Source organism: Crocodylus porosus, unplaced genomic scaffold, assembly GCF_001723895.1.
Source record: "Crocodylus porosus isolate Cpor-Errol unplaced genomic scaffold, CroPor_comp1, whole genome shotgun sequence".
Lineage (NCBI taxonomy): Eukaryota > Metazoa > Chordata > Crocodylia > Crocodylidae > Crocodylus > Crocodylus porosus.
The window spans coordinates 1,339,465-1,359,066 of NW_017728925.1; the positions used below are offsets into that span (position 1 = coordinate 1,339,465).

Below are 19,602 nucleotides of genomic sequence, written 5' to 3' on the forward strand. Positions count from 1 at the left end.
TGGGGGGGGGGGGGAAGGGGGGCGCAGAAGAGCACCCAATCAGCTTGTGGCATGGGCTGCTTGTGGCAGGTGGGACTCAACCCCATGAGGAGTGCCATGGGGGCAGCATGGACTGGACTGCCCATGTGAGCTCTGTTGTATGTACTCCCTGCCCACGGCCCCATGGGGAATTTTGATGAGTTGCTGCAGCACAAGGGGGAAGGGAGCTGCTGACCCAGCCTGTGAGATCATCAAAACTCTCCATGAGGCCCTTGGGATCAAATAATTGCCCACCCCTGCTTTATGGGCTACTCCCCTCCTATTTCAGCGACACAGAACCATAAATACCTATTTTATTAGGCAAATGCTCATTAATTGTGATCCAACACACAAAGTCATTGTGTTATTAGCATATGGGGCTCTTGAAGATTCTGATTCAGCGCAGCATATAAACATGTGTTCAAGTCCATTCCCTTCCATGCCAAGCCCTTAGCATGGACTTATGTCCCAATAAGTATGAATTAAGCACATGCTTAAAACAATTTGATGAATCAGGGCCCAAATATTTTTCTTAGTTTTATCACTACCAGAGTTGGAAACAAACAAACAGAAGGCTCTACTGCAGGGTGTATTTATACAGTCTGGGCCTTTGAATAGAAATGACAACTTCAGATTATATCAGTGTGTTTACAATATGAATAATAAAAGGAGAGATAAGCTCAACTAAACCAAAGATGAAAATGTCTTGGCTGCTGTATCTGTGGTCCTGTTTTTAAAGTTATTTTTACATTTATTTTGTTATTGTCATGGCCTAAATTGTTCAACTCCATAAACAAGTTTTCTGTAAAATGACCCCATTTTAATGGTCTGTTTATACAGGATAAGATCTCCAGAAAAGCAACACCTCATTCATGGACCCATTTTGCTGTCAGATAACAAATACTTTAACTATGCAGACAACATGCTTTAGCTGAAATGTTAAGAAACAAACACCAATAATAAGGGTGTGTTTCCCCCACTACATAGCTCTGCATGCTTCACCTGGAAGCAGTAAGAAACTGGAAACCAGTAATCATTTTCATTTACTAGTAAAAGCCCTCAGATTAAAACAAGGCCAGCACGGCAATAAAAATCCCAAATCCTAGATGCCTTCACCATTTCTCCCACAGATAAGCAAGGTCACAAAACTGCCTTTAAATTTCTCCGCTAGACACATTATCCAGGAATCCTGGATGACTTTTATGGTCACTGTGAACAAGTCATTATATTAACTGAGCCTCCATCCCCACCTTCAAAACAACCTAACCCCCATGCAAAAATGTTTCCTATAGCTGGACTAGCAGCCTGAACTGCTTTTTCTGCTGTAATTAATAAATTCCATATACAGAGTTTTCCCAGTATGCATAAAAATAACAGCAAAGAAATAACATACACAAACATGACCTACATTAATCCTGTTCCCCCCTGTTCACTTCCAAAGCTGATCAAAATAGAAGCATGGGAAAGGTTTGTGCCCTCCTCCCTTTTACTTCCCAGGCTCATGGAAAGGCAGGTACGTGATGTGGGCTGTGTTCTGACAAATGGTACCCAATATGGAAAAAAGGCTAACAGAGGAGGAAAAGGAGATGATCTGTGGTATCATCCAAAGTGCTTGTGAAAACAGCAAGGCTTTTCATTGTCCTCAATAGCCTTGCACAAATAGTTATCAGAATGAAAAATGGTTTGTGAACTGCACTATTTGCACTGGGCAGAGATATCCTTTATAGGAGTTTGACTAACAGAATCTCACACCGAAATGCCCATCACAGCAACAGAACAGATGATTGTTTATCTAAAGCATCATCCCTAAAACCTAGATGTCTTTCTGCATTGCAGGATGTGGCTCAGGGAATGGGAAATATCACAGCCAGGTCCAGCCATGTCTGAAAGTTTAAGTTCTGGTACTGCCACCTTGAATTAGATAGAAAACACATGTGAAGAGTGTTGGCTAACCAACCTGCAAGCTGAAATGCTGTAGCACTCTGAACAAGCTGCATGTGATGGGGCCATCTGCTGAACAAGGAATACCAATGATAATCAGAAATCATGGGAATGGCAAGATAGCAAAGCTGAGACTCCTTGGAGAAGCTTTTAACACCCTGCCCCAGCAACTGCTCTTTAACTATCTGTTTTGAATACCTCTACATGCAAAACCTACACGCAAAAATTTATCAGGCATTCACCAAATTTGGCACGCAATGTGGGAAACCACACAAGATTTCCTACCTGCATGCGCACTGCGAACCTTAGGCAATTTTCCCACTGTTGCAGTAACACGATTACAGCTCCACTGCTCCTACTGATGGTGGAAGAAAAAAACGTAGTCTACAAATTTAGACCACTATGTCACTATGCTCTGCATAAACTTGGACCACAAGGGATTAAATGCAACTCTGTCTGGTCTATGGCAGCCTTTCCAGAACTAAGTCAATAGTGGAAGAATTCCTCAAATCCCTTTATGCAGACAAGACCGGGAGCACAGCTTCGGCATACACCTCTTGCATGGACCTCAGAGCACGCAGTATATTTATGAGAAACTGATTGAAATCAAGGTAAGTGAAATTACATTGGATAGAAACACAAATCTGAAGGGGCTGATCTGGTTCTAATCACGAGATCTTTGCTTTGTTTGTAGTAATCACTAACAGCACCCATCAGAGCCTGTACCACACAATGCATTGCGCAAAGCAGCACCTTCCATTCAGAATTGTTTTTAAGTGCACAATACACACAGCTGTGTTTAGAAAGTAAAGACTACTGAAGTTTGGGAAACAGCAGAAAATGAGGTTTCCCATATTAGGTGGTTTCAAAAGAGATGGTATCATCCCACTGTGGGATTTTTAAAAGTGCTTATGTGAATTGGAGCATAAATCCTACCAACTTGCAATGGGTCTTGTCCTTAAATAAACGAGGTGTTTTTGAGCATCCCACTCACGGACCACAAAACCCCAGAAGCAAATTTTTGTGGCTCAAGGACCATGTACAAAAATTGTTCTGGTAGTCTGAAAAGTGAAACAGAGATCCTCAGTTCTGATCCGGATTCTAGCACAAAACACATCCCTTTTCTCTCTCTCCCTCTCTCTCTCTCTCTCAAGTGCCGTATCTAAACAGGACATTGGTGACCATGGTCTTCTACAGTTCTCTTCTCTTTGAGGCATACAGAATTTCCAGTGCCAACATACACATCCATTTAGATAAGACTCTTGTACAAGTCATCCCCTTTACAGTTGCTAATAAATGACACACCATCCAACCTAGAAGTTGCCTGTTTAGGCTGGAAATTGTTCTTTTTTGTAAAGTCCTATCAAAATTGATGTGAAATTGAAAAGCAAAGATTTGGGCGGCGGATGGGGGGAGGAATAGGGAAAGAAAGAGAGAGAGAGAGAATGTCCACGCACATACAAGGATGCCATGAGGCCAGTAGAAAGAATAAATGAAAGTTAATTTAGAAATGAACAAAGTACCATGTAACTATCCCAAGACTGGAAGCAATGAACCTAACTGAAGAAAAGAGGAGGAATAACATTATGGAAACCTCAAACTATAACTGTACAGTTAAAAATGCACTGAATTTTGCAACTCAAACAGGGACTAAACCTCATGTTATATCTGAAAAGGAACATATGCTCCCCAGTTATAGCATTTAACTTTTAGAACAGAATGGATTTTCTAAGCATTTACAAATAAATCTACCAATGCATTTACCAGTTTAAATGCATTTAAACTACATTATTTGAAACATTTAGCACCCAGTATCAGACTTTTCCTTGCTGACAATTACCAATAATGGAACAAAGCACGTTCTTCAAACATCCCATATGGTTTTAACTCACTGAAATCTTGCTGACAGGATCCTTCTGAAGAAGACTGTTTGGGATGATGGTCAACTTTGCCTATAATTTTACATAAATGAAAATCCTTCTTTCAGGTGTAGCTAGAAAACAAATGTTTTACACCCATTCATTGAAAACAGCTGCCTAGGGACCTCAAACCAATAGAGAGCTTCATAAGTCCTATTTAGTGCGAGCCACAAATGCCTAGCTGGGTTGAGGGAGGCTCAGATTCTGCTTGGGGCCCTACAAGTAAGTCTAACATTGGCTTTGCTGTCATCTCCTAATGTTTTCAAATAGGTTGAGGCCAAAGCCTATTCTCAGTTAAGGTACCTTTCTTAAAATAGCCACCATCTTCTGTGGTTTTCAATAAAACTGAGTAGACAGACTGACCTTAGAAAGAGGGCTGCCATTTGCATTTATCTACTCTTCATAAACATAGAAAGACTGGCAGGTGGTAGGGACAGGGAGGAACATCTTGAGAAAATTATTCCTTTTTCTCCCCCTTAAAGGAGATGTGGTATATTAATTTTATTAATTTGAAAACTTCCATATATATCACAGCAACAGTTTAACTAATAATCCAAAGTAATCCTCACCCCCACCCCTTGCATCTCCCCACCACCAAAAAAAATGTGAGGTGTTGCACTAGATGTTCTCTGAAGGAACACAGCACACGTGTATGTTTAAGTGTGTGCTCAAGGTAATATGATATGTGGAAAGGAGAGCAAAAACTGGTCTAGTAGGGGAAAACAGAAGATGCTGGAAGGAGAGGGAAATTTGATGTGTGCATATCAGAGATGTATGAAAACCGGGAAAGAGAGGGAAATTAGGTTGGCTGTGGATGTATGTGTATATGTGCATGTATGTGGGAATGTGGTGTCAGGTGGGAAACGAAAACTGGAGCTAAAACTCTGGCTGTCTTGTGCTGCTCTGGTGACTCAAAATGACCAGGACACAGTGCAAGAGAAATGACACTGTCCCTAGAAGAGAAAATTAAAGAGAGAGATTTAAAGTCGATGTTACTATGATTAAATGATAAGAAATATTACCCAGTATCTTTTACTTTCTTATCAAATACGCAATATTTTCAATAAATAAGGAAAAAACAATTACAGTATAGTGAAAGTTGATTGACGTATTAGTAATTAATGGTAAAAAAAAAAAAAACTACTATAGGGATATTCTAAGGGTCTCCCAAACAATCCAGGAAATTCAGAGTTAAGGCTTGACTTAAAATAAACCTGACCATATTGTTGTCTGTAATTCCATTAAGGAACACAAACAACCTTAACTCTGTCCTTTAGTGGCACTATCGCTTATGTACATTTTTAAAAAAAAATCAGTAAAACTTAGTATATATTCATATAGTTATTGCAAAGCATCACAACAAAGCAGAGTTAAAGTTTTTCAGAGATGACACTATGCATTTCTGAATCTTCGTATGTTCTGGATTTCCTTTAAGACTGACTCTTGTTTTCCTGGGTTTATCATATTTGCTTTCTCCTTCACTCTCTAGCTCTCTTTTTAAAAATAAATAAACCATTTCAGTAAGATATTTACACTGTATTACTGATATGTACTCCGAGTCTGAGCTCCACATTAATGTAGCTTTTGCCCAGGAACTTTAAGGTAGGTGTATTTTAAATGAATGAATGGCATGTTGTAATGCCTTTTCTCCTTAATTTCAAAAGTTAACAGTTAGCTTAAGTGATGATTAATATATCTTGTTTAGTTAAAATGTAATGAATACTAGTTTACTCTAAAATATTTACACAAGCAATTTTATTAAATTTTATTTATACCTTATTAAAATCTTGACTTTTTTGTTAACATTTGAAAACATGAACAGAGAAGGGGGGAATGTATTTGTTAAAATGAGATTTAAAAAAAATATTTCCCTGTCCCTGTTAAATCTTAAGCCCAATGTTTTTGTACAAAAAACAAACAGATGAAGAAAAAACCCCGTGTCCCAAGTATATAATGCAGAGAGCTTTGAGTGGGAGTTCTCTCAGGACCAGGAATATTTCTGGTTGTCAAAGGCTAAAAAGATTATTTATTGTTTCCTTCCTAAACTGAGCTCCACTGCCACCTGTTCAGAATTTAATATAAAGCTGTTAAACAAGACCAGAACTTTGATGCCAATTGAGAAAACAAGTTTCACTGTATCTGACCCTCGAAGCACTTACTACTGATTCAGAAGCAAAGGAATTTGATTTTTTTTTAAGCGCAGCTATCTTTTTACCTTTATAAGCTGTTTAAAAAATGTAAATAAAATAACTCAGTGGACAATAGAGGGCATTCATCCCACAGAAAGACAGCCGCCACCCTTAGACATGAAATATCGCAGCACATTAAGTCATGAGACCCCGCTAATCAAAGCTGACAGGGCCCTGAATGTGATTTCTGCTGAGACTTAGCGATATCATGGGGCACTGAAGCATGCACAGCCTGCCAGACTGCCCCTGTTCATGTGACAATGGCTTTTATTCGCTAAAGGGGCCTGCAAGTGACAAGAGTCTCCTTTGTCTTTAGATTCCTGCATTTGGAGTGCAAGAGAGGTTCATTCAACCAGTCCCAGACACTCTTTGAAAGGCTGAAGTGTAACATAAGATGACCATGAAACACTAGCTTGCCTTCTGCCTACCCCTCATTCTTCTAAAGCACAGCCTGGCCTATTCAGAGTCTCTTCACAGAATAGCATCGCACTATATTAGCCTCTCGTCTGCTGAATTCCATCATTGTTTAAAAAGTACCAGCGGCCATCTTGGTTTTCATAAAGCCAGTCACCAACACCGAAACAGAGAGAGTTCAAGAAAAAGGGTTATGAAAGCCTACAATGTTATCAGCGGCTTGAAGTTCTGCACAACACATGTTGTGCGCTACATTTTGTCCAAGACTAAGTCTGAACATGGCATTGAGTCAAATACAGTAAAGTTGGGTGGCTTAATGCCTGGTTCAGGATGACTAATGAAACTCACCTTCTAACTGTGCTTGGCTCAAGACAGCAGCTATACAAGGAAGGGGAAAGGCACCCGTCAGTACTATATAAACAGACATTTTAAGTCCCGTTTGGTTAGACACTATCCGCATTTTGTAGACATAGCTCCAAGCTCCTTTTTGTCAGACCCGTAGTACTGCCCGGAGTCACAGGCCTGCACTCCACCTGCAGCTGCAGTGAATGGATAAACACCCACAAACAACAGACCCGAGAGATGCACAAAGACTTGCCAAAGGCCTCCAAGAGTTGCTGCTAAAGCTTCTGCATTTTTGTTAAGTGTTATCTTATTTCGTTCAGAAAAACGCAGCTCTGACTGTCTTGGGTGCAACAGTGACATCCTCTGGTTCACTAGGCTTACCTCATCATCTCCTTCCCAACCGGTACCTCTGAGAATGCATCTACCCCTGCCAGTACTCCTTAAAAATAGTAAGAATTGGTCACACCTGTGACATCTGCCAGCAAAAATAGGGTTATCTTTATATGCTCCAAGACCTGTCTTCCGTTTACTAATTGTCCTCCCCCACTTTCACTCCAGACACGATGTATCTGCCAGTACTTGAGGTGATGCCCCAACACTCATAAATCCCAAGAAGCTGTTTCACTCTGCAATAAATCTGACTATTATTCTGATTAACAAACTTTTTCAACCTTTTGAGTAGCTTTAATACTGAAAGACATGGGAAGGGCTAGATTTGCTTTAGAAGTAAATAGCAACCACACCAGTCCTCAGGGACCTCGTAGTCTGCAGAAACACTGAGAGACTTGTGAGAGGACCTGAACACATAAGACAAGGTTGCAGAGCTGTAAAAAATCTGTGCATGGGAAAATTAAATATGTACACAGGACTATGAAGAATATGTTACACTAAGGTAAAAGATGAAATGCTTGCGTGCCATTCTAATACTAACCCCTGGGGCTTAAACAAAGGAGACAGCAAAAGGACAGAATGAGATCAAATTACAAGAATTTCAACCTTCAGAAGACTCAAGGTCTGACAAAAGGAAGCCAAGAAGCCCACACCTGGATCTTCATTACTGTCCTATCTGCAAACTAGAAGAACCCCCAAGATACAGACATACTAGGGCTTGTGCCAGATGCCCCACACTCCTAATTCCAGGTCCTATTTCACTGTTATTTTTATTTGAAGTGCCCGTAGGGAAGGTTTAGCCCAAATGGCAATAAAGGATTTCCTGTCACATGCCATTACTTCAGTCCATCTTGGAGGGCATAAGGCAAGACCTCCAAATCATTCTTTGGTATAGTATAACCAGGATTAAAATATGGGTATAAGAAATCAAATTTCTCTGAGATGCCATAAATAGTACTGGGAAAGACAAAAAAAGGTCTTATCCAATTCTTCTTAGATCCCACTTTTCCCTATTAGATGAGTGTAGAGGGCAGGGAAAAAACAGGAGAAAAACAGCTCCAGAAACGTGTGGAGCTTTCCAGGCCCCCCCCCCTTATTTTCCAACACCATGGGCTCCAAATTCTAACAAACAGCAAGACAATCCCCAATACATCGCCGATATCTTACTTGTTTGACCTATTATAAGCAATGTATAGCTTATAATCAAGTGCAAAATGTCCCGGATGTGTTGCTGAGAGGTCATTCACTGTGGTTAGTAAAGCGACCAAAACGCTGGCTTGCATCCATAGATGCTTCTCGAGCAAATCCCGGGACGTCGTTCTCCCCTTGTACTCGGCCTTGGTGAGGCCGCAGCTGGAGTACTGCGTCCAGTTTTGGGCTCCACAATTCAAAAAGGATGTGGAGAAGCTTGAGAGAGTCCAGAGGAGAGCCACGCGCATGATCAGAGGTCAGGAAAACAGATCTTACGATGACAGGCTGAGAGCCATGGGACTCTTTAGCCTGGAAAAGTGCAGGCTCAGGGGTGATCTGATGGCCACCTATAAGTTTATCAGGGGTGACCATCAGGATCTGGGGGAACATCTGTTCACCAGAGCGCCCCAAGGGATGACGAGGTCGAATGGTCACAAACCCCTGCAAGACCGTTTCAGGCTGGACATAAGGAAGAATTTCTTTACTGTCCGAGCCCCCAAGGTCTGGAACAGTCTGCCAGCGGAGGTGGTTCAAGCACCTACATTGAACACCTTCAAGAGTAAATTGGAAGCTTATCTTGCTGGGATCCTATGACCCCAGCTGACTTCCTGCCCTTTGGGCAGGGGGCTGGACTCGATGATCTCCCGAGGTCCCTTCCAGCCCTAATGTCTATGAAATCTATGAAATCTATGATGCTGGAGCTCTGACTTTTGTGAGGTCAAGAGTTGTTGTAACACCAAATGGGACATATATTTTTAATTCTTAGTTTTATGAAGATAGGCTGCTTTAAAATGAAGCGTCTCCCTTTAAGGAAAAACAAAAGTCTTGCCTTATTTTCATTTGAAAATGTAAATTATGGCATATTCCCATTGAAAACCAAGTCCAAACCTACCCAAGCACTAGGTCATGTTCAGTTACACCACTCCAAGTGGCAGAACTGTAAACTGAAACAGAACAAGCTGGTCCAGAGATATATGCAAAATTAGGGCTGCGGATGTGTAAATCAAGCCAAAAAGACAGGACCCACCTCTTTGTACTTGCCATTGTAGTAAAGATGACTGACGTGTCCAAGCAGATAGCTCCGGTCAGCTGTAAGGAGCTGATAAATGTTGATAAGTGGATCAATGAGATTAGGCTGGCACTGGACTAGTATTCTGAACACTCGGGCCTGGAGCTTCTTCAACTTCAAGCCAATCTAAAATAGTCAAGCACAGGTTTAGTAAAGACAGCAACTATTCAATGGCAGTCCAAAATGTAATTTTTTAAAACAGCAAACAAGCTAATTCCTTGGTTCTCCAATGTTCCCATGGAGTTCCCACAGAAATTGAGACAGCGTGCCCTATAACACATACATTACTTCACAGCAACCAAATTTAAAACTATCAAATTGTCTCTGAAGTAGCCCTTGGTGAGCCAAATGGGCCTGAGCAAAAATCAAAATATAAGCATGGGGAAATATCCCCTCTCGTTTAAATTTGCAACACTGACACCTCCAATTCCTAGCAGAAAATTCTAGAAACATGGAGTGGTATTGGAGCAAAAGGCTAATGCCAGAATCCAGTGACACAATAATTTGGACAATTCCTGTCCTGCATTAATTCTCCTACAACAAACTGCAGAGGCAGTAAAATAGATCTTCATGGCTCTGAAAAAGACAGCAGAACTCCCAAATGCAGACACAAAGATAAAAGAAGCCAAAACCTCAGAGGTAACAAATAACATTCCTTGGGAAAACCTCAGAACGTCAGAAGAAAAGTGGACATGGAGAATGGAACAGCACTCGATCTGAGGACCCCATAACTTCAAGCTTATCATTTGAAATTCAGAACCATATCATTACCGGTCTGTACATTCTGGATGACAGAAGCACCCACCCATCTGGCAAACTAAATAGTTTTATAGCAACTGTCTTCTATTTGCAAACTGGAATAGTTCATGTGCATAGCATAAACTACTGTGATTGGGTTCCTGTTGTCAGCTGAAACATTAGTTCCAGCAGAAAGGCTTTCAGCCAAGGGAAAGGTTGAATGAGCCATGTTCCATCAAAGCAGCTTCAGCTGAGGAGATGGAAATCTTGGCTTAGAGAGAAAGACATAGGAAGGTATTTTAGCACCACTGCTCTTGGCAACATTTCACTTTCAGGATGGCATCACTGGAGCTGAGTGCCTCAGTATGAATCCCAACAGCAGGTCACATTGTGATTATAGGCAGCACTAGGGGAAAGGAACAGGAATAAAATGAAAAGGGGGCAGTTCAGGGACATTAAACACTACATCAATCCATCTCTCTTTTCTCCAGGCTCAGTCACTTTCTCTCTCTAACCTGCTGAACAGCGGGATGCTCCTTTATCCAAAGCTGCAACTCATTGGTGATGTAATACCCAAGGGAGTGCCCTTTCCCCTTCCAATCACTGCTGCTCTCCAGCATGTCCAAGAGCCCTGCCAATGGGTCTTCCAGACCTGCAAAGCCCCGCCTGGTTTCTTCCTTGAGCTGCTGAGACACAAAAAACACATTGTCATGTACAAAAAGATTAGTGAATCCTCCCTTCTCCCAGCTGAACACAAAGATTTTTTTATTATTTAATCTATTCAGAGAGGTAACTGTCGCTATTCAACCACCATCGGCACCTTCAGTGACTTTTCATGTCATTACAGATTCCTTCATGGCCCACTGCACCTCAAACCCAATGGGAAAAACAGCAATTGTCCACACTAATTATCCCATAAAGACAGAATTGTTGTTCTGCAAGAGACAAAGAGACTTAGGATATATATAAAAAAAGTGTGTGTATGTGTGTGTGTGTATTTAATCACAGAAGTGGAGATGGTGAAGACAGGAAGATTTATGAGCTCTGATACCTGCTTTTCCAACATACCTGCACTTAAGGACATGGATGATGCTCAGCTGCTTATTCCCGCACCACAACTTTCCAGATTTGTCTCCTAACCAAATCAACCACAAATATGCCATACTCTACACTACCCTAGATAATGTGAGGACACTGAACTCCTAAGGATTTCAAATAAAGGAATAAAACACGTAATATCAGATTCCAAGAAACCTCAGGCTGCCTTTTTGTAAAACAAATTTCCCTTTTTCCAAAGCTATAAAGAATGGAAAGGTATTTGGTGTCGGCTACCCATTACCATTTTAGAGTTGACAATGTACATGTCATCAAAAACTTTGAACATGGAAAAAAATCCATGCTGTAAATCTAAGGAATTCTGGGGTGATCTGTTTAGAAGGAGGAAGGAATTGAATGCTCACTTTGTGAATGTTAATAGGCTACTTACTATCCATCTGGTAGAAGTGATAAATTAGCAGTACCGAGCAATATCTTTATAATGTTTACATTACAGATAGTTTCCAAGGAGCTCAGAGGGTTGGCAGGGTGAAGAAGTGGCATCCTTCAGTACCCACACACAGGACCCTTCACCACATGGTACATGTAGTGGTGTAAAACGAGGGAAGGGCAGAGACAGAAGAGGAGAATTCACTAACAGCAGCTGCTCGCTCTCTCTCCTTTTTCTGGCTAAGAAACAAATCCAAAGAGATGCTCATTCTTGCTTGCAGCCAGCATTAGTAATTTACTGTATGATGGTCCCGGTTGTAGCTTCCAACGAAAACAATACAAAAGAGAGAGTGAAGAATGACATGGAAAACAAAGGGACGTGTAAAGAAAATTTGCCAGTGGGTTTATTTTTTTTAATCATTAGCCAGAATTCTCCATATTCCCCTTTCGTGTTGGGAAACCCTTGAAATTTATCACCAAAAATATAAATCTAAATTGATGCACAAACCAATAAATATCTCTTTTACTGGATTATCAATTTCAACATGAACAAAGCTGTTGATTAACAAAGATTTGCATTTAGACAGGAGTTTCCATCCCCCCTCCCTAAGTACTTTCCCCTTTGGCAAGAGATCATGATGTCAAACACAGGATTTTAACCTAGCTGCAAGATCCAACCGAAGAAGAAGATGGGCTGTAGTGGAACAGACTTTTTTCTTCAACCACAAATATCTGACACAACAGCCAAAGGAAAACAAAACAAGTAGCCAACTAAGCTGCACTGTGCATAAACGGTTTCTTTTTCCAAAGCCCCACTTCAGCTCATTTGAGTCTGAACAAGAGCATTCTCCATAAAGCTCTGCTTCTCCTTCAGCCAGAGTCAGAATCTGGGCTTTTGGCAGTATTGGCTACAGCAGACAATAGCCTTGCGAGAGCGCAAGCCCCCTTTCATACACAAATACCTCAGAACGGTTGTAAAAGTGGCAAGGGCAGCAGTGGCAATGTATCTAGATCAAATTTTGATTAGGGATCACTTAGATTTTCTAAGCAGTGGGAAAAGTGTCTAAAGTCCCTAGTGATCTGTGGCTGTGATAAATGGCATATGCTGATCAGAAAGTTCCTCCCCAGAATATATTTACTGCTGATGCATCAATGTTTCACGCATCAGAGCTTCGACCACCCTCTTTGGGACAGTATTCTAGTCTTGCAGATCATATGGTTAGGGTAGTTTTTGCTGATATTCAGATTACACGTAGAAGAGAAAAAAAGAGGGGAAAAGAGAATGCTGCTGATCACTGCCCTGAATTAAACTGATATCACTCGTACAAATAAAATCCCTCAATTTTTAAAACTATGTTGCTGAACTGGGGTCCCAGGCAAACATAAAAATCTACTTCTTCTACAATGTGCATGGGCCAGTGAGGTAAAGGAGGCAAACGGAAGTAATTACTGCTCTTTAGCATTAATAGGAATTACATTGGAAAGTTACCCCAGGCCACTGTATACTAAACAGAAGGTGAACTAGTTTCATTTTAAATTTTACTGCAGGAGTAACTGAAATCAGTGCATTTACTTCAAAACTAAGCATAAGGGTCACTTTGTGTCAAATCACTATATCTGAAACAGTGATACTGCCTCATGTTCTTTCAGCTTGGAATATGGTCTAACCAGATGGGGAGATGAGTTACAAATGTATGGCTTCTTTTGCCCTCAAATAGGGTCTTTTTCTATTTAATTTTACCTTCACATGGAAAGGGGAGCATACTACACATCTGGAGGCAGGAAATGTCTCCAAAAGATGGATTATTCCAACTGCATGTCAACAACACACTAACAACTGCAAAAGGGAAGTGTGTATCATACATCAATGAGGACATCAAGTTTACTTTCCCCATGTCAGAGTCTCATAATCAGCTGTCAGTGCCCTGCTTCCCTGCCTCTGAAAGTGCCCTCCTCATATATGCTAATGATTTTCCCACTGGTTCAAGGGCTGATCTTCCAGTCTCACAGAGAAGCAGTTCCCTTGCATGCGTACAGAAATATATGCAGAAGAGCAGTGAGTGGTGGGGGTCTATGAGGCTAGGCTTGCCTGCAGCAATGCAAATCAATATACTGTGCACAATGACCATTTATCGTTGTAAGGGGTCTTTTACCCTTTAATCAGGATGGGTTCATAACAAGCCATCTGAATTCACAGACATTGCTGGGGTGATGCAATGACAGATATGCAGGAACCTGGCTGAGTCATGGAGATCCTTAAGTTTCTTCCTTTTCCACAAAAAAAAAAAATCCTGTGGTGTAGTCTGCCTAAGACACTCTGATGGGAGGCTTTGGGGTTTTCTTCATAACATTTTGGTTTACAACCCACCCTAATTCCAATTTACACAGCACATACATCTGGATGATTATTTTCCCCTATTGTTTTGGTGGAATAAGCTGTCCTCAAAACCTAACAATTAATGTTTTCCTCTTGCTCTAGCACAATTTGATAGATCGCCTGAGGCTTCATAAATGCTGAGCTCTAGTCTGTCAGTAACTGACTACTCAGAAAGGTATTTCTTTAATGTCGCCTCTCCAGTTGTTCAATTGTTCAGGCTGGGGACCCCAAGCCAGAAGTAGCGGAAAGTCTGAAGCACACCAGCCATGTATGATGACTGAAGATTTTATACAGCTAGAATGTAGCACGTACACTACAATTCTTTGGGCACTGTCATGACTGCAGTCAGTAAATCAGGATGACTATAGTATGCTCCAAGTTTCCCAGTCTTTCAGAAAAACAAGTCTGCTATCAACCTGCCTAGGTAACAGGGATAGTTAAGCATGGGGAACAATCATGGCTTGCTTTTGGGTTGTTTTCAAGTTCCGAAATGTTCATGATGTGTAGTTCATTCCTGTAAAAAATAAATACATAGAACCACAGAATCATAGGGCCATTTAAAAATATATCAATAACTGCACAGACCAAAGTGCTCTGAAGAGCTACCAAAAAAGGGGGGGGGGCAAGGGGCAAAAAGGCATAAAATATGCAGGTCTAAGTATCATTCCACTTAGCAAAGGGCAACTTCTTGGGTGATTTCAACACTCCTTTGTCAAGTATAAAGAAGAGACAGGATCTTAAATCTTCAGTTTACTCATTCTACATATTTAATGGACAAAAAATTGTTTAGAAGAACAGCTGAGCTTCAATTTTTTTAAACTCAGGCCCTGTGTTCTGCAGCCTTTTTATGCATCTCCCATAACTCTGGCACATTGGAAAGGGCTGCCTTTTATTTCCTCTTCAACTGCAAATGTGTAGATCCTTCCCCTATGTATTGGAACTGAAAGCATTCATGAAGAATTGCAGGTCTGACCCAAGTGCTCTGAGGCTGGACATGCTCTGCATACAGTTATTAGCTGCAGTGTGAAGGGAAGGTTCACTATACAGCCTTACCTTCTTCATCTCTTTCTTTGTCCAGAGAGACTGAAGGGTTTTCAGCAATAGGAGTGGGTCCTGGCCTGGAGGGAAAGGGAGAAGGGGGGGAGGAGAGAAAGAAAGAGAGAGAGAAGGGGGAGGAAAACAAAACAAAACAGATTTATTGCCTTTGTACAGGCAGCCTAGACACACTGGTACATTGTTATGCAGAAGAAGAATCAGCCACTCCATGCCACAGTGTTTGAAACCACCAACCCCTCCAACTGTCAGTCAGGATTAAAGTGCTAAAATCCCTCACTCTGGAACCCTAACTAAACAAGAGATATCACCCATGCATAGCTTTAACTAAATACACCCACCCCCTTGCACTTGAATGCTTAAAAGCTGTCTGGATATATTTGCAACTATACGATGTTAACAGTCGTGCAGCAAATAGCACTAGACTGATCTATCCATTTTTTTAAACAACAAAATGCCCTTAAAAGTGTTAGTTGGTTGCATGGTTTAGAAAGGACAATCAGTAAAAGCTCACTAAAATGGCTTTGACATCATCCCAGCATTCAGACAAGAGACACAAGTAGACGAATTCATTTGGAAACCACCCTTCATTTGCTTGCTAACTGTAGGAGAGATTCTGTCAGCTGGCAATAATTGCCTGGGCACTGTGCTCCAGCTTCACTGGTTTGTGTTATTACAGTTCTCATGCGGAGTCCGCCCGCCCAGCGTTTACATATTTCTGGCAAAGCACCATTTACTGAGAGGATAAGAGATGACAATATGCAACACAAAAATGCAACACAAAACAACAGGATGGGAATATCACAGAACAAATTAATAATAATCACAGTCACATTTCAAGCTTTCTTTATTAAAAAGAACTGCTATAAATGCAGAGTTTTTAAGTATTTGAAACGCTTCCATATTATTTATCAAACCACTTGGAGCGAACACTTCCTGAATAGTCAACATTTAGGTGTATTTAATTTAAAAACAATCAAATTCTCAGTATCTCTGCTTGCTTCACAAGAATGCACTCACTAATTTTTGCATTCATTAGCACAGGCTAAAGGAAAATCTTTTATTAGTGTCTAGTACTGTACCTAGCTAGTTCAATTTAAAGTTTCAGAGCTATCCTTAAGTATAATTTGATTGTGGATTCATAAACAGCACTGTTTTTACATTAAGTGCCCTTTCATGTAGAAGAATAAAAATTAAATAAGTTGAAAGAGAGACGCCTTCAATTGAATCACCCTTGGGATGCTATAAATCTTGGATAACTGAACTCAAGATGAAGGGAGACTATCTTAGCATACAATTTCAACCACAGGATAGTAATTTGAGCTAGAGGCTTTGCCTCAATCTGGCTATATAGTAAAATATGATATTTATAAAATACTGTAAGTAGCCAATATACTGCACGTAGAACCAACAGCACTGTTTCACCTCTACTAGTATTCCCAGTGTGGAGTTCCTTCTAAGATAACACAAACAGCCTGAAGCAGGCACATTTACAGCTGGTTATGTAATATGTTAGATCATCTCTAGGTCTTTTGGAAAGCTGGAAGCACTCCCTAGCTCCATCTTTAAAAACAATTAAGAAAAAAAAAACCTCAACCAGAATAAAATTATATTTCTCAAGAAATAACAACAGATAGCCAAATTTAGTGTGCAAATAAACATACTTCTCCCCACCCCCTCAATGACTTCCAGGGTTGTGCACACATATGAAAGGGCAGAACTTAGCCCAGAGCATTTAACAATTCATTGCAAATCAGAACTACCATGAATATATTGATCAATTTGGGATGATATAGAAAAAGCAAACAGTTAGGAAACTAGCAGTTCAGTTTGCATAAAGCCAACTGTTAAACTTGACAAAAGTATTCCACATCCCCATTATCAAAACAAATTATTTATTTGGTGATTTTTTTCCTACCTAAATCTTCCTACAATTGACAGAAAACCTCACTAGTGTTTCAATACATAGGTGGAACTGTGACATGAAAACTGTGTCTCTACATTACACCAGCCTCTGCATGACACCACCTCTTTTTTAGACTATCTACTCATCTCCCCAGATACAGGGTAAATGATATGATGCAATCTCAGGTGCACACCAACTTCAAAAAGAAAATGAAAGGACTGTAGATGAGATAACAGCAAGTGTCACATTGTAGAGGTAACACTTCAGATTTGCTCCATCCAGCAGACCGCAGAATCCAAACATAACGTCCCCTGCAGTTACACCTCCTGGCTTTCAAGGGCCTCCACTGAGCCACAGTTCCAGACAGCCAAATCATTTTTGCTGTTGCTTGCCCATCCTGCTACCCCACCCCTTCTGCTGCACAGTGAAGCAGCAGCATGAAATCAACATGCAGAGAGTGGGGAAAAAAAGAAAAAAAAAAGGAGGCTGCATAAGTGTATTTATGACTTAAAGCTGGGAGGCAGTGTTGATACCGAGGAGGACTCGGGATATCATACAGGAAGAACTGGATGGCTGTGAGGAGCAGAGCAATAGAAGTACGATGCCAGCAGAACTATAACATCACACATTGTGGGAGGGGGCTGGGGTGGCACACGTGCTAAGGCTCACGATTGACAGCCTAGCGGTTGCAAACTTGAGACCACAGCAGCAGTGGCCATGTCAGCTTCCAAAGAATCTGCAAGTTCTGCTAAATACCTTGTCACAAGGACACGAGAAGGAAAGGAAAGGACACACTGAGGGAACAAAACAATTTCCAATATAAACTGAGATCCCAGTTAGAAATGACTGATGAGGAGAAAGCCCTGGGTGTATTACTTGATTACAGAGCAACTATGGGCCACTGATGTGATGTGGCCTTCAGAAAGACAAATGCAATCCTAGGATACATGGGGTAAACACATACTGCAAAGATAGGAAAACATTAACACCATTGTTAAGATCCTATGTGGGATATGCTGTGCAATTCTAACCAGAAAAGGAATTCAGACTAGGACAGGTGCAGAAAACAGTTACTAGGATAATCAGGGAAATGGAGGGGTTATCTTCCAAGGGGAGATTAAAAGACCTTGGCTTCTTTAGCCTTGCAAATCAAAGGCTGAGAAATTATATGAATGCTCTTTATATATAGTGGTGATCAGAAAAACACCTGGGAGTAGAGTTATTTAAGAAAAAGAAAAGTGATAAAAACAAGGGAAAAAATAAAATTTAGGCTGGAAATAAGATTTTTAACTATCAGGGAAGTGATATTTTGTTACAGCATTCCAACACCAGTAGTGGGGGGAAAGAAATCTCATTCATTTTAAGGGAGGGCTTGAGAAACGTATCCAAATGATTAGATGACTAGAGACAGGAACTGGATCTGTGGACCAAGGACGTCTCTTCCAGTCCTATGCTTCTAGAATGGGAGCGGCCAACTAGGTATTGGTAGAAGGGCAGCCAGAAGCTGAAGCTAGAGCCCCACATGCTGGGACAGGACCACCCAACTTAAGCTTCCTCCCGCCTGGCTGGGCATCTGCTGCCCAGCACACATCCCTATGGCTCTCCCTTGTTACCTCCAGAGGCAGGCAGAGGAGGAAGAGTCACTGGAGGCAGAGGGAGACTAGCAATACCTAGGTGGCTGTGGCACCAGCCCCGCTGGGAAGCTGCGTGCGCTGGCTGGGGCCAAGGCAGTGCAGGTGAACGTGGGGTAGATGCAAGCAGGTGAGGCTCAGTCCCAAGAAGCACCGCTGGGGCAGCCACAGGCCGGATGCAGGGGAGAGGCAGGCCGCACATGCGCCACCCAGGGGAGCTCTGCTGCACACACCCCCTACCCTTCCCCTTCACCCCCAGCTGGCTCCCAGGCCCTAGTGCATGGACAGTTGCCCACACACACGTGCACACCCCTCTCTACCCCCCCTACACCCATATCCACCCCACACACACACTTCCCATTCCACACACAATATACAAGAGTAGACACTTTATTCTGCACCACTATTATGCAATTGCCTCTATACTCACTATGCAAAACAACCATAAATCAGGACAAACATTATTTCTGAAGTAAACTTAAAATATAGTATAGTACATGATTTGGTTTTTTATGTATAATTTGTTAAAATGGTATCTTGTGCAAGACTTTGTGTGTGTGGCCCTGGACAGCTCACCAAAATGCATTAAGTGGTTCTCCAGCCAAAATAATTGCCCACCCCTGCTCTAAGCCATGCATCCAACGGGACGAGTGGGATGCATGAGTCCAGTACCATGAGCACCTGTATGCTCTGTCATTGTCCTGGGACTGGTGTCCTGGGACTCATCCCATTCTCAAAGGATAGGTATCCACACTTTCGTCCCTCTTCCCCTTCACCACCCCTCTCTCAAACATATACATCACTGTAACTGGGGTGCATCCTTTTTTGTGGGCTCCAAAGAAGTGCGAAGTGACAGGCAACCCCAGAACCTCCGACCACAAGGACAGGTCCTCCCTGACATAAATGGAAATACCTTGGTGCCCTTGGGGAGAACGG

At 41.5% G+C, this 19,602-nt stretch overlaps 1 protein-coding gene across 5 annotated transcripts in view; it reads right to left on the reverse strand.

Annotated features, from left to right (window-relative positions):
* EXD3 (exonuclease 3'-5' domain containing 3) overlaps positions 1–19,602 on the reverse strand; it is a 430,752-nt gene that overhangs the window by 290,274 nt on the left and 120,876 nt on the right. For 4 of the 5 annotated variants that reach the window (XM_019540506.1, XM_019540504.1, XM_019540507.1 and 1 more), the window contains exons 4-6: positions 15,130–15,194; positions 10,730–10,900; positions 9,435–9,602 (exon numbers count right to left, since the gene is read on the reverse strand). In XM_019540506.1, the coding sequence (XP_019396051.1) occupies positions 9,435–9,602; positions 10,730–10,900; positions 15,130–15,194 (404 nt within the window). The remainder of the gene's footprint in view (positions 1–9,434; positions 9,603–10,729; positions 10,901–15,129; positions 15,195–19,602) is intronic. The other variant, XM_019540505.1, reaches the window with a different exon arrangement.